General features: G+C 46.3%; 1 protein-coding gene across 1 annotated transcript in view; it reads left to right on the forward strand.

Moving 5' to 3' along the window:
* Positions 1 to 16,065, forward strand: part of Nid2 (nidogen 2) — a 60,531-nt gene continuing 44,466 nt past the window's right edge. The window contains exons 1-3 of the mRNA NM_008695.2: positions 1 to 309; positions 985 to 1,293; positions 12,410 to 12,642. Coding sequence (NP_032721.2) covers positions 82 to 309; positions 985 to 1,293; positions 12,410 to 12,642 — 770 coding nt within the window. The 5' untranslated portion in view covers positions 1 to 81. The remainder of the gene's footprint in view (positions 310 to 984; positions 1,294 to 12,409; positions 12,643 to 16,065) is intronic.

Here is a 16,065-nt window from a genome sequence, read left to right on the forward strand (position 1 = left end):
AGAGGTCCAAGTTGGAGTCTGGCGGGCAGTGTGGCCCGCAGAGACTTGCGGAGTGGAGGGCAGAGCCAGGGAGGAGTGAGCATGTTTCGGGACCCGACAGCCGGGTGGCTAACACCGCCATCACCGCTATCGCTGCTGGTGATGCTGTTGCTGCTGTCGCGAGTCGGGGCTCTGCGTCCCGACGAGCTCTTTCCTTACGGGGAGTCGTGGGGAGACCAGCTGCTGCCGGAGGGCGACGACGAAAGCTCAGCAGCTGTGAAGCTGGCAATACCCCTGCGTTTCTACGATGCCCAGTTCAGCAGCCTCTACGTAAGTTCAGCTCCCGGAGGTGCGCGGTTGGGTGTGGGACTCTTAGCTTCTTCCCAGGGAGTGGAACAACCTCCATGTTTAACTGTCGTCCCCTCTGGGGACCAGGCTTAGCAGCGGCGCTGCAACTTCTTGATCCTTACTGTGGAGGAATAAGGATCGTTTCAAGGGCGAGCTGGAACCGTGCCCCTCTACTTTGACATTCTAGGCAGGAAGATGAAGTTAAGGCTGCGAGTGGGGTTTGCGTTTAGGGCGGTGGGGGGGGGGGGACTGTGCACGCCGGCAGAGCTATCTTAAGGGCGAGCAATACTGGAGAAAGATGGACCGGTTCGAGAGCAGCCGCACCTGTGGGTCGCAGTGCACTGGAGGGTGAGATAGGAGCTTGCTACCCTGGATGTGGCTCAACCTTGATTGGAGTAGAAATATTTTCTACAATAGGTGGACGGTAGGTGCGTACGACTGGAGCACGGTGGCTGCCCTTGGGCTTGAGCGACCACCACTATTTTGACCTTTTAAAAATATTAAAAATGTTGGGGATTCACGTGCCACCTCGTGTGTATGAAGATCAGAGAACTGGCTTTTTCTTCCACCTTGTGTCCTAGAACTCAAGTCGTCGGGTTTGACGGCAAGGTGCCCTTACCTGCTGAACTGTCTCACCGCCCCTTGGTCTTATTGTAGGTGGGCACCAACGGCATCATCTCCACCCAGGACTTCCCCAGGGAGACTCAATATGTAGATGATGATTTTCCTACTGACTTCCCAGCCATCGCCCCTTTCCTGGCTGACATCGACACTAGTCACAGCAGGGGCCGGATCCTGTACCGCGAGGACACCTCCGGAGCTGTGCTGAGCCTGGCTGCCCGCTACGTGCGCACTGGCTTCCCGCTGTCGGGGTCCAGCTTCACCCCCACCCACGCCTTCCTGGCCACCTGGGAGCACGTGGGCGCCTACGAGGAGGTCAGTCGCGGGGCTGCGCCGTCAGGAGAGGTAAGTGAGGGATACCCTGCAGCTGAATAAATTAAAGGGACGGCCTGAATTTTGTGTTGGATCTAAGGCTTTGACTAGGAGTTTCTTCCCTTGATCAGGCGTTGAACTGGATGAAACCAGTGCTTAGGCAGCTTGTGAGTGAAGTCTATTTATTGTCTCTGGGGGCATTCTAAGGCTCTCCTAAGTGGCTAAGTCGGCTTAGTGAAATGAGGGACTAAGGCTCAGATACCAAGAACCACCTATAAGTACACAAATATTTCTAATGATAGGTTCATTGAAGGGAAAAAATGGAAAATTGAGGAAGTTTTCAAAAGGAACAACCTCTTATTTTCCTACCACTGTTAATTAATTAATTAATTAATTAATTTTTTTGGTATGAGTTGGGCGTGGCAGCACATGCATTTAATTCCAGCAGAGGCAAGCAGATCTCTGTGAGTTCGAGGCCAGCCTGGTCTACAAAGTGAGTTCCAGGACAGTGAGAATCCACAGAGAAACCGTGTCTGGACAAACCAAAAGTAACCCATATTTTGTATGTACATTCCCAGCTATTGCTTTAGCATATTCTTGCCATTAGCAATGGTGGGTTCACAGTGCCCATAATACTGTTTCACTTGCTTCTTCTGCTGGATTGTATACTCTTGAAAGTGTGATTCTGTAACATTGAAACAGCTGTATCAGACCTCCCCCAGTGAACTTATGACCCTTCCTAGGGATCATTAAGGTTGCTCCCGTGTTTTTATTATAATCAGTACTATACAACACTTTTCAAGGTTTTTATTTTATTCATATGTGTGTCTCTCTCTGCTGGTGTTGGTAGGGCTAGAAGAGGGCTTAGATTCCCTGCAGTTAGAGTTGTTACTTACAGGCAGTTGTGAGTGGCTTGACTGAGTGTGGCTTGACTGATTGCATACAGGGATTTGAGCTAGCATACTGACAGGACTACATGTGCTCTTAGCTGTGGAGCCACCTCTCTAGCACCTCTCTAAAGCCAACACTGTCTTAGCTGACATCCCAGGAAAGTAGAGAAGGATGCCACACACTTCTTAGCAAGCTCCTTGTAGCTTTCCCCCACATTGCCTTTGTAACAGTTTGCATACTTCTGTCTGCAGGAGACTGTTTTGCAGTTTAGCTAGAGAAAGCACCAAAAACTCTGCTCCTAGCTTTGGTCTTAGCAACATGTGAAGTGGGCAATGGTTGGTCAGGGTAGCTTGCCTCATTCCTGGTGTAGGTAGAGACAGAGTCCTCTTGTGAAATTCCACCTGGGTGTATAATGGCATAGGAGCAAAACCATGTTTGCTTTAACTCCTAGTGTTTCTTGACTACAGAAGTGATATCATCCCTAAGAGGTTTAAAGCTTGCCCATTGTCCCTGTCACACGGACAATGGTTGTGATTGTTCCATGTTCTTAAAGGAAAAGACATGTTTTCTTAAAGTCTGCACTAGCAGAGATCTAGAAATAAACATTATTTGAATTTAGTTTCTTTTTCTTTTTTTGGTTTTTTGAAACAGGGTTTCTCTGTATAGTCCTGGCTGTCCTGGAACTCACTTTGTAAATCAGGCTGGCCTTGAACTCAGAAATCAGCCTGCCTCTGCCTCCCAAGTGCTGGGATTAAAGGCATGTGCCACCACCATCCGTCGAAGTTACAGTTTCTTACTTGACGGGTTAGCATCCGGTTTTGTTTACTGACTAGCCTTGTAGTATGTGGGCTTGACATATCAATTCCAATTCAACAGAATACCCTCAACTCAAACACTTCATGCAGGCCAGCCAGCTAGAGGGCTAGAGAAGACAGTCCCCTGTTTCATTCATTCATTCATTCATTCATACATTATCTCTTAGACATTTATCTAAAATCATGTATAACTTATAGTTGAAAACAAACTTTTCTAATACAAGCAACTAGGTTACCAGTTCTTATATTTCTATTTTCTTATAGTCTTTTTTTTTTTTTTTTAAGTTTTCATTTTATGAGTGAGAGTGTGCACACATGCATGTGGGGACCAGAGGTCATCTTTAAATGTCTTTGCTTGGGAGCCATCTTGTCTCTGGGACCTAGGACCCCTCAGTTAGGCTAGGCTTGCTGGCTAGTGATCTGCTCATTTTTCTCCCGGAAGCTGAGATTATACGTGTGCTGTCACGCCCCCACTTTCATGTGGGTGCTCTGGATCACGCTCAGGACTTCACGCATGCGCAGCAAGCACTTCATAGACTGCTGCCTTCCCAGCTTCTCTTGTTATCTTAAAACACAAAGCAAAAGGCATATATGTCACAGAACCATATAATGCACATATCTCTATTTAAACACAGTTGATATTTATTAATTCAGAAGCCATTTTTATACAATGTTGGTAGGCACCGAAATAAACACCGAGTTGACTGCTCCCGTTCTGAAAGGCCTCATTTACGTTTTGTTATGGCAATATGGTAGGCCCTCTACCTAGAGCTTCTTCCAAACCCCTCCATTTGGGTAGGTTTCTGAGAGCAAGCTAAGTTACTTGCAGGATAGAAGGCAGACTGTATCAGCCTGTGCCTTGGGGCATGGCAGGCACTGTCTTTCAGAAGAGCAGGGGTGATGGGATCTAAGGAGGGAAGGCTCCAGGGTAGAGAAAGGTTGTCCCCTCTGAGGACTGTAGATTGGGTTCCCAGATAGTGGGCAGTCGTGAAAGATTCGAAGTGGGGGAGTCTAACTTTTGTTGTTCCTTTTGTTTTGCTTTTGGCACCTCCCCAGCCCCGCCCCGCTCCCCCTCCCCCACGCACACACACCGTCTCTTTCTCTTTTAAGATGGTCCTCATGAATCCCAGATTGGCTTCAAACCTTGTAATGGAGGGTGATCTTGAATCTGGTGCTCTTGCCCCACCTCTCACCTGCGTGCTGAGGTAATGGGTGCGCAGCGTCATACCTACCCAGTTGATGGGGATTGAACCCAGAATTACCTGCATGCTGAGCAGGCACTCCACTAGCTGAGCCGCTCCCCAGCCTGCGCACTGTCATTCTGGTGACATTAGTTAGTAAGGGTCGAAGGGCAAACTATTTAGACAGTTGAGTTCGGAACTTCATGAGGCCATGGAGTTCAGAAGAGGGCATCAGCTCCCCCTGGACAGGATTACCTACAGGTGTGAGCTATCTATCACGTGAGTGCTGGGAATTGAACATAGATCCTCTGGAAGAACATCCAGAGAGCCATCTCTCTGCCCCCTCTTCTTATATCAGGAACATTTTATACTGTCTTCTCGACATAGTCCCACAGGGTAAGTGCAATATTTACTGTTTATATCATGAAAGAGAAAATAATTTCCAAATCTGCCTTAAGTAAGGCAAAGATCCCTTAAAAGGCCCAGTTTTCCCCTTCCTTACGCTTTTCATACAAGACCCGTTTTCTATGCATGGATCATAGAAGCAGTTACAATAATAACAGTTGTGCCTTTCAGTAAACGAGGTTACCTTTTAATGTTCGTTGTGACTTTAGTGCTATGACAGTTCTTGGAGCTGTATTCAAAGGAGGCATGAACCGGAGTGAAGTTTTTGTCAGGGACCCTTCTGATGCCACTGTCACTTTGAAATTAGTGTTCTGCTGCTCCCAAGGAGAGTTCAGCTGAATTAGCCTCTTGCAACAGAAAAAAGAATTAGAGCGAGAGGCATGTGCGCTGAGGCTCAGGGGTCTTGAGGCTGTGGTGGCTCCCAAGTGTATTAGTGCTTGTTTGACATAAAGGTTGCAGCCCCAGAAAGATGAGTTTAGTTGTTAGGATTCTCACTTCATCAGCAACATTCTCTGACAGTTTCTCCTTTTGGGGTGTGTGTGTGTGTGTGTGTGTGTGTGTGTGTGTGTGTGCGCGCGCGTATGAATGAACATGCATTTGTGCACGCGTTCACCTTTGTGTGGAGGTGCATGTGCGTGCAGACCAGAGTGTCATTCCTTAGGCACCATCCACCTTTTAAAAATTATTTATTTGTTGCGTGTATGTGTGCATGTTTTGACACTGTGGTGGTCATAGACCAACTTGGAATCAGCTCTCTTCTCCTCCCTCTTTGTGGGATCTGGGAGTTGAGCCCTGGTCATCAGACTTTACATGGTATAGGTGCCTTTAACCTGCTGAGCCCTCTTTCCAGCTCCCTTTAAGCCACTCTCAGGCACATCTCCCTCTGACCCAGGACTTAGCAGCTAAGCTAGGATTGCTTGACTAGGCACGCAGGGCTACCTTCCTAGCTATAGGTCTACAGACCTGGCAATGACACCGTGACTGTTTTTGTTCAGTGCATATCTAGAGATCAAATGCGGATCCTCATGCTTGAATAGCAACACCAGACACACTGAACCATTTCTCGCTCTTCAAATTTGCAGTTCTGGGACTTGAACATAGGTCCTCATGAAGTCTCTCATGACTGAGCAACTTCCGAAGGCACAGTAATTCTCCCATTACACCTTCAAGGTTCTTGCGAGGCCAGTAACCAGGTAGAAAACACCTGCAGCAGTGGTCTTGGGAGACAAGAGCCCTCACTCTTCATTTTCTAAGCTGTAGAAAGAGGTGACAGTACTGACTTTACAGGGTCGTCATAAGAATTACCATGGTGCCGTTTTGTTTCTGACTTGTAACGATCTTCTGTTAGAACTCCTTTAGGTAAGGATCTGGTTGTTTTATTTCTCTTGTGTGTGCGTGCATGTATATGTGTGTATATGTTTATATGCTGCATGTGAATATGTATTGTCTGTGTATGGTATGTGTGTATGGTGTATGTGCATATGTATGTCTGTATGATGTGTTTATATGTGCACAGTGTGTGTGGTGTTTGTGTATGGTAAATACATACTGCATTGAGGATCCTTGTGTGTGTGTGTGATGTATGTATGGGGTGTGTGCATGGTATGTGTGTATGACATGTATGGTATGTAGTTTTGTTATGATTTATGTGTGTACACAGCATGGTGCACATGTAGAGCTTGGGAGAAGACCCTCCCGGTACCTGTTCTCTTCTTTTACGTGGGTTCCTGGATTGTACTAGGATTTCAAGGCAAGGGCTTTACCTGCTGAGTCTCCTCTGGCCCTCTCTATAAGGACTCTTTAAATGGAGGGTTTTCTGAATCACTTTTTTATCTTTGTTTATCTTTTCTTTTTGTTGGGGAATTAGGTGGGGAAAATTCTGTCTTGACTTTGCCATCCAGGTCCTTCTTCAGGAATCGCCATAGGCCAAATGTGCTTCGGGATTTGCTCCGTTGGTGAGGATTTGTGCACAGGCTGTGTTTATCAGTCACTCCCATGGAAGACTTCCGAATGCTGTGAAAACCCTGGGATTAAGCTCTTGCCTTGATAGACTTTTTTTTTTTTTAGGTAGATTTTGACACACATTAATCTCCTTTGCTTGGAGGAGTCTGTGATTTCTACATAGTTTTCTGACATCTGGTGTAGTAATCTTAATATTAGTTACTGGAGGCTGGACCTCAGAGGAGTAGTGCCTTGCCGTGTAAAACACCTTCCCGTGTAAAATGCTTCTGCTGCTCGTCACTCTCCGCGATGCTCACATTGGGTGTGGCTGACTGTTCTACCTGGCATGCAAGAATGCCATGGTGCGACTGCATTAAACACTGAACAAATAAAGGGTTTGTTCCTTTAGTTAATCGGAGAGTTCTTAAACTGCTGATGGGTACCGTTTTGTTGCTCTGTGTGTTTTTGGTTTCAAGGGTTTCTGTTGTGTTCTCACTGGGAGTTGGGGGGAATTGTTATCAAGAACTGAGTTATGCAGTACGTTGATGAGGAATTTCATTTGGGTTGGAAGGACCACAGGAATGGGGATGGAGGATGAGTGGCAGGAGAGCTTGCCTGAGGCTGGGCTGCATCCAGGGCTTGGAAGGATGGGAGCGTGGAGTCTTGCTCTGGAAAAGGATGGAAACATTCTGTCTCTACTTGGGAAGCAGAGAAAGATGGGTGTTGGTTCTAAGCTTGCTTTCCCTTTTGTATCCAATAGTATCCATCACAGTTGGTCTGTGCACGCTTAAACATGGGATGATGGGTGTTGAGTTGGTGCAAAGATGGCGGGTGTTGATCAAGAGCTTTGGATTTAGATGGAGCTTCTTAATTTATGGAGCTACAGTCCACATACAGGGTGTGTGGATAATTAACCACATGGCAGTGAAGACAGAGAGAATAGAGAATAACTAGATATGTAAAACGGGTTAAAGAAAACTGCTAGGGCAGTGGTGGCTCACACCTTTAATCCCAGCACTTGGGAGGCAGAGGCTACACAGAGAAACCCTGTCTCAAAAAAACAAAAACAAAAAAAGGAAAACTCCTAAGGTGTTCTTGAAGACTATATATGAAGGAGGATATACTATGCAATTGTTAAAGTATTGGGCATTTTTCTTAACTCTGCAGTATGAAGGTGAATATGGTGAATGCCAGTGTCCCGACAGGAAGAATAACACACAAGTAGAGGTTGGTGTTCACACCAAGTGTAGGAGGCTAGAACCAGTGGCCTTACAACTCCAGAGAATGTGTCCTTAAGGAAGACTGAACATCAAACTTTGTCCCCAGGAAGGGGTCACCCCATTTCTAATTTTGTTATCATTTTGGTAAAGCTGGATCCCTTGTTGGAAAGATGGTGGCATTCTTTGGGCCTTGTCAGATGCTGTGTTCCAGTCACCTGGCTCTGCCGGTGTCATAGCAACACTGGAAGGTGGTTTCTGCGAAGGCTTTTGGTTTTCTCTGTAAACAGGAAAGGAGACAGTGCAGCTAGGCAGCTCTGGCCTGATGCTCTCTGTACTGCTCCCCACCCTGTGAAGGCCCCACTCCTCTCTGGCATCCAGGGGAAGTTGGGAGCTCTTGTACAGGGTTTGGCAGTCCATCTGAGGGCTTCCCTTCAGAACCTGTGTGGAGGGCTCTTGGAAAGCTTGTCTCTGGGAATGGAGGGCCTTTCCCTTTGGAAACCAGTGAGAGTGTGTCTGTGAGGAGGGGCCCTTCAGGACCTATGAAGTGGCCTCTTAGCCATTCTGAGTGGAAATCTGAAGCCCTGACAAGGGGGCGGTTTGTGTGTGGGCAGTTTTCAAGGAGCTCTCTTGGAGTGTACTTTGGGATCATAAACTATATTAAAAGGAAGTTTTTGTTGTTTTTACCTCTGGTCTTTGCCTATTTTAGTAGAGACAAGGAAATGAAACACTTGTCATCTGAAGTGAGTGCTTCTCCAAAAGGTGACACAGAAAAGACACTGAACAAATACGGCACTAAATGCAGATTTCCAGGTTAGACGCCAGGCTCTCCCATCACAGCCTCCTCACTTCTCCCTCGGCCTCCTCCCCACCGCCTTCCAATCTCCGCATGCAGACAGCCCTTATCATATGGAATTTCTCTAAATTTAGAACCTTGGTTCTCCCTTATCTTGTGATGTCGATTGTGGCCGACATGCCCGGAGCCTCCACAGTTGGTTATTTAAGGATGGGATTCTTAGTTCTGCTTTTTATCTCCCTAGTTGAACTTTGTTGTGACTGAAATAAAACTCTGGCAGCCACTGGCCCCACCCTGACTGATGAGGGTGTTCTGCCTGTACCTGAGTTGGAAACTCAGAGCTTCTGACCTTTCTGATGAAGGTCAAGCTTTGCTGATGAGATAGGTGAGGACCACAGCTGTAACGGAGTAGCAGGTTGGGACTGAAACACGGAAGGTATAAGCAGACTCTCCCCATTAGCGAATACAGTGGAGTTGCATAGTTTTTACTTTTTTCTTGAAACCGTATTAATACCTGCATTTCGTTGCCCTATTACCTGAACCTCAAAGCTATTCTTTTTTTTTTTTTTTTTTTTTTGGTTTTTCGAGACAGGGTTTCTCTGTATAGCCCTGGCTGTCCTGGAGCTCACTTTGTAGACCAGGCTGGCCTCGAACTCAGAAATACGCCTGCCTCTGCCTCCCGAGTGCTGGTCAAAGCTATTCTTTAGCATTATATATCAGAAAGGTAAAATTTAACATTTGAGATGTTCTAGAACAAGACAGAAAAAACCCAAGGGCACATTTGTTCCTTGTATTCAATTTTGAGGTGGTTCTTGTGTCCAGTTTTGTCTTGTTTAGCAAAATGGAGAGGCAACAATACCAATTAGTGATTTTTTTTCCTTAAAAAAAGTTTTCCCAGTTCTCTACTAAATCGTTAGACAAATATGATCTAGTGAGAGAAGCTGACTACAGAGTCTAAGACAGTGAAGCATCGCATAACTAATTATTTGGTGGAGAAGATGGTAGGCGGAACAGGTCCCTTTGAAACTGAGTAAGTGAAATACCAAGAAGTAATTCCCAAGTCACCAGGGTGTTAATTCAGGCTACATCAGTTCTCCTCTGTCTGCTTTGGCTCCTGCAGTGTTTATCTTCATTCATTGGCTGCCACTGTGCCGCCACCCCACCCCCACTCTGATGTCCTGGACTCTCTCCTTTCTCTGTGGCCTCTGCCACCATGCTTGTCGCAGTCACTCTCCTAAAATTCCAGTCCGGCTTTGTGTGCCCCGGTACAGGGGAACGCCAGGGCCAAAGTGGGGGAGTGGGTGGGTAGGGGAGTGGGGGTGGGTGGGTAAGGGGGACTTTTGGTCTAGCATTAGAAATGTAAATGAGCTAAATACCTAATAAAAAATGGGAAAAAAAAAAAAAAATTCCAGTCCGGGCTGTTTCCCTCTCCTATAATTTGGGCTCTTGGGACATAGTCACTGACCTTGGCTCCTTCATTCCTGCAGTTCAGACGTAATATGGCTTAGCAGGTACTCAGCCCTGATGAATTAATAGAACGGGCTCGCTAGTGAGTGGAGCTACAGAAGCCCACAAAGTGGGTTCCATAGGGAATTACAGTACTCAATCCCCAGGAGGCAGTGCTTGTTGGTTAGGATTTTCTTGGTGCAGCGAAGTATGAATACAACAGCGTCAAAACACATAGTAGGAGTGGGGGCCCTTACACACCCTGTTGAGGGCATAGTGGAGCAGAGCCTGGGAAGGGAGATTGGCTCAGAGTACGTGCCCTGGAATGGCTTGTCTGATAGAGTTCAGATCACTGAATAATGCAGGGCATGAGCTGTGGAACTGACTGACTGCAACCACTACCCATTGCCCGACCTTAAGCGAGCCCCTGGGTCTCTTTCTTCATCTGCAGTGTGACAGGATAACTCGTGTTGTAAAGAGATGGAAGAGGAAAGGGAGTTTGGCTATCTGATCAGTAAGGAGGCCTTTTTGATCAGTCACTTCCTGGCTGAGTGTTGCCTGCAGTGGGCATTGGATGCATGGATGCATGGGTGATCCATATCAGAGATGCTAAGACACAAGATTAAACACCAGAACTGGGGGTATAGGAATGAGCAAGCTAATTTTGTTCCTTGTTCAGTCTCTTGGAAGAGTTTGGACTGGAGAAACCTGCAACCTTAACAATTTTAAATACACTCTCTTTTAAAATTACTGGATACATTTATATAATATCTCTCAGTATATCCACTCTTCCCTCTTCCACTACTTCTGTCCATACACCTTCATGTCCTTTATTTGTTCTAATAACCCCCTGCATACAAGGAAGCCCATCGGGGCACGGGGCGAGGGGCCACCACTGCAGCAGGCTCCACCTACCAGGCACCACACCCCTAACGAACACTCTGCCCTAGCAGCCATCAGCTGTCAGCATCCTCTCAGCTGCAGGTGGGAGCATCTGTGCTGGAATGTGAGTGGGTTGCTCTCCTGCTGGTCACCACAGCTGCAACAGTCATGTTATGTGCACAAGACATTGTTTTGACCCCATTTCCTTCTGACCTCTGGCTCTTAAGCTCTTTCCACCTCTTTTCTTTCCAGTGTTCTCTGAACCTCAAGGGAATTAGATACAGGTGGGAGTATCTGTGGCTGGGCTTTCCACAGATAGTTTCTTCTCTACCCTTGGACTAGCGATGAATGTGTGAATTAACTACCATCCACTGCACAAAGATGCTCCGCTATGACTGCCGAGAGCTCCACTAATATATGAGTTTATAACTGGTATGGATAATCATGGTTCACTTCCAGGGCTTATGAACCTCCCGCCCACACGCCCACCCTCCTTCCACCCCCCTCCCCCGCCTCCCCCGGCCATGGTTTCTTGGCCAGATTTACAATACAGAAGTTTCCAGGCAGAAGTTTCCTCTTGTCGATCAGGCCTTAAATCCATCCAGAAATGGACTGATGGTCTTTATAGCATTCCTGCCACTTATGGTGCCCATGAATACATCTTGCCAGGGCTTTGTTTGTACCCCTGAGCAGTCATGGTGGGGTGAGACTGTAGCCTGCATACCATCTTCTAGTGTCATGAAAGGCAGCTGGCAGGGGTGGAAGCGTCATGCATGCATGCGTGTGTGCATGTATACATAAATGAGTGTCTGTGTGTGGTTTCTCCAAGACCTGTGACCTACATGTGTGGTGTCACCAGCTATAGGTTCTTACCGTCACATTCTGATGGGGAGTCCTGGGCAATGACCATTGACAACTCTGGCATTGTTGTCTCTGTGACATCCTTGACCAACCTTGAGGGCAAGGTGTCCTATACCTGGCTCTGGGCTTTTTGAGGACTTGTGGCTGATGGGAGGAGCGTTATCTCCCATGTAAGCCAGTTCCCTTTAAACATTCCTTGTATGTTGGCAAGTAGGTTTTCGTATGGCTTTTTTTTAGTGTTCATGGGCGTTTTTCCTGCATGTATGTCTGTGTGGAACTGACGTTACAGGCAGGTGTGAGCTATCACGATCTTGTAGGTGCTGGGACTTGAACCTGGGACCTCTGGAAGAGCAGCTGGTATCCTTAGCTGTCCATCTCTCCTGCCCTTCATAAGGCTTTTTCAAACGTCCTTAGTGTTAGTTGATCCTTCCTCATCATCTCTTTTTCCTGCAGCCCTGAAAGTTTTAAGCCAGTGTTTTACTTATACATTATTTAACTATTGATTTAAATTGGTAGAAGAGGTTTAAAATAATTCATTTATTTTACAAAATTTTATTTGTAATTTGAAAAGGGAATTCTAAAAGAGATTGTGTTCAAAACCAATGTGGGGAATTCCTAAAAGGATTTGGGCTTGGGCCCCTTGTCTGTGTTCTGTTTTTCTTCTTTTGTTTATTTGTTTGTTTAAGGATGTCTGCCATTCCTTTTTGTCCACAGCTGAACACTTTCCAGGCTGTTCTGGCATCCGATGAATCTGATACCTACGCCCTCTTTCTCTACCCTGCCAATGGCCTTCAGTTCTTTGGAACCCGCCCCAAAGAGTCCTACAATGTCCAGCTGCAGCTTCCCGCTAGGGTGGGCTTCTGCCGAGGGGAAGCGGACGACCTGAAGAGAGAAGCACTGTATTTCAGCCTGACTAACACCGAGCAGTCTGTGAAGAATCTCTACCAGTAAGTAATGTGCCTGTGGATGTGCCTGTGTTACCCACTGGAATGACATTTAGGAGGGACATGATCTCAAGTGACCAGAGACCATTCGATAAGAAGCTTTGGTGGCTTCTAAGAAAGGCACTGGCTCAAAACCAGGAGCTAAGCTGGACCCCAGAGCTTCAGGCTCTCCAAGATATAAAAGATCCTTTATTTTTTCCTGCACTGTCAGTTCAGGCATGGAAAACAGAACCAGCAGCGATTATATGTGTTTTTGCAGAACCACTGGGCTTGCTAGGAAAAACATTGTTCTTGGAGCTACATAAAAATATCCAGTAATAACTGCCTCAGTGGAGGCTTTTCAGGTTAATGATTTCTTCAGAGGAGGCATCATGATTTAGTCTTTCAAACAGGCATTGTTGAGGATTAAATTACAGGTAATATAATAGAGGGAGGGGAATAGATGAGGCTTTTAGAAGTCTCAAGATTTCTCCAGACACCATCACCCGAAATAATGCTGATCGGTTTGCCCACAGCGTTGCCAGAGACGAATCCATTTCTTAGTCTCCCCAGTGGCTTATTCTGCTAGTGCGGCAATAGGCTATTCCGCCTCTTGGTTATAGGAAACCCTTACCCGTTTGCATGCATTTGTGCTTATCAACTAGATTGTGGGCAGAGAGAGTGACTCAGCAAAAATTTATTGATCACTTTCTAACTGCAAACATTGTGATAAAATGTTTGCAAATATTATCTTAGTTAAAACTCACTCAGACTTATAGGTGCTAAGCATAGCTATCTTCCCGGTTTTACAAATAGCCTTACAGAAATTAACAAAGTTGCTTATGTCAGTTTTAAATGGCTAAGCCATAGTCAACACAGGTCCGAATCACAGACACAGGGCTGATATCATATGCAGAGTAGATAGTGTGACTCTCACTTGAATTTCATGTTTCTGTGTTGTTTGTATTTTTTTCATTTTATCAGTCACTCTGGTCACATCTCACTCTGCTCCTCTCTGGCAAATCTGAAATTTCTAGAAAGCATCGAAGGAGGAAATGAAGGAAATCCACGGAGTGGGTGCATGGCAGTGTGTGTGTCTGTGTGCACGGGCGTGCATGTGAGGCCTTTATGACTCTAGTAGAGAAACACAACTGCTTCTCCTCACAAACTTTTTGCACAGATACACGGGCATATGTGTACATATGCATGCACACACGCACACACACCAGCTTCCTATGGCCATGCAGATGCCAATTCTCATTCTAATTTTCTGTGATTCTTGGTCCTTCTTTCCAGGTGCTGTTGGTGTCCAGGGCCTGTGCCTTAAAAAAATGTAGAATTTAAAGCACTCAGCCCTCCTTCCAAGGGCTCTATGCACAGCATTCTTTCCTGTTCCGTGATCCATGTTGGGTGTCTGTTGGTCTCCTTCTTAACCGCTATGTAGTCCAGACGCTAGAACAAACTTAAGCATTTGCCTTCTATCCTTTCTCCTCTCCTCTCCTACCCAGGAGCTTAAAGACTCTCATTCCCCAGGCTGTACATAAAGCCCTTGGAAGGAGGGCTGAGTGCATGAAATACTACAGTTTTAAAGACACAGGCGCGCGCGCGCACACACTCACACACACACACACACTGCGATCCACCCACTCCAGTTCTTCCTTCATTTCCTCCTTTGATGCTTTCCAGAAATATCAGAATTGCCAGAGAGGAGCAGAGTGAGATGTGACCGGAGTGACTGACAGATTTGTTGTACCTCACACTTAACAAGATGAGACAAAATACAGACAACAGAATAACATGAAATGCAAGTCAGAATTATCCTACCTCTACTTTGAGTGACAGCTGTCTACCTCCCCTCTCAGAGTGGGGTCCGCCCTCCCATTCAGTGCTCCCATGCTTGACACTGTCTCATGGGCCTCTTTCCTCCAGATTCTGTCAGTATTGTCGTCATAAAGGCTCAAACATTGCATTGCCTGTGCCCAGCACCGTGAGGACATTTATGAACTGAAGTTGCTCAGGATCGTGGCCCAAGCTCTCTCTGAATGCTCTGTTGTACATCCCCAAGGAGGAGAGCATATTCCTAGTCTGGAATCTCTTCCTCAAACAAGGGTCATCCATTATTCATGTTTGCATGGCTCTTGTGAGGTGTATGCACATTCAGGAAGAGAGGAGAGTAGGTATTAGGTAGTATTTACCAACAGGGCCTGCGCGCTAAGCCTTTAATGTGGGATTTCCCACATGTTCTTCCTAAGATCCCAGGCAGGAAGGCATGGCTGTCCCATCTTATGATTCAGTTTTCCTTTCTAGGAGACAAATTTTTTCTATCAGTAAGCATTCCAAATGACCTCAGAGTGGAGGGTAAACTAATTGCTTAGATTCCCATCAGCCACTGTGGCAAAGCAAACGCCAGCATATTGATTTATGTCTCATTAGAAGGCATTTATTTAGCTTTACTCTTCCATAATTTGTATTCTCCTTCTCTTTGAAGCTTTTATAGCTGTCGACTTCCAAACTCAAGAGGGTTCCCAGCTGCAGCACCCCTGCTGTGGGGCTAGGCTCAGGCCCCAGGGTCCCCTCTGATTGGTTTCAGTTTCTAAAATTGCATTTACTGTGTAGAGTTGGGGGTTGGGGCAGCTGGGGGTGTGTCTGGGTCAGAGGTGAGTTTGCGGGAGTTGGTGCTTTGTGTTCCCCCCCACCACCACCACCATGTGGATTCTGAGTACAGCTCTCAGCTCTTGGAGATAAGCAGGTTTCCCTGTTGAGCCATTTTAGCAGCCTGGAGTTTTGTCTTCTGTAGTGTGTTTTATTTGCAACCTTAATTTCTATAAGCATACCAAGTGAGGGTAGGAGATGAAGCTCTGCTGGAAGAATACCTGCCTTGTGGACATAAAGCCCAGAGTTTTGTCCTCAGAACCACACAAACTGGGCACAGTGGCTCACACCTAGTATCCCAGTATTTGGGAGGTGGAGGCAGGAGGAAGAGAATATCCTGAGCTACATGAGACCATATATCAAAAAAATTAAAAAGGAACCATAGCAAGTGAAGATAGCAAATTACAGAAAGGATGGCAGTTTGCTTTCTGCATCTAAGTGACCTGTAACAGTAGCTGCCGTCTGCTTTCTCTTGCTGTGACAAAACACTGACCTGACTTGGGGAGGAAAGAGTTTATTTGGTTTACTATCCTGGGTCACAGTGCCAAGGCAAGAACTTAGGCAGGACAGGAACCTGGAGGGAGTCAGGAACTAAAGCCTAATTTCTTACACAGCCAGAGATGGTACCCAAGGATGGTACCACGCACAGTGAGCGGCTCTTCCTCCCATCAATCATTAACCAGGAAAATGCCCTCCCCCCAACAGACTTGCCTTCAGGCTTGTGTGGTTGCGGTGATCTCTTAATCAAAGCTCCCTCTTCCCAGATGTGTCTGGGTTTGCATTAAGGTGACAAAA

This window comes from Mus musculus, chromosome 14 (assembly GCF_000001635.26).
Source record: "Mus musculus strain C57BL/6J chromosome 14, GRCm38.p6 C57BL/6J".
In the NCBI taxonomy this organism is placed as follows: Eukaryota; Metazoa; Chordata; class Mammalia; order Rodentia; family Muridae; genus Mus; species Mus musculus.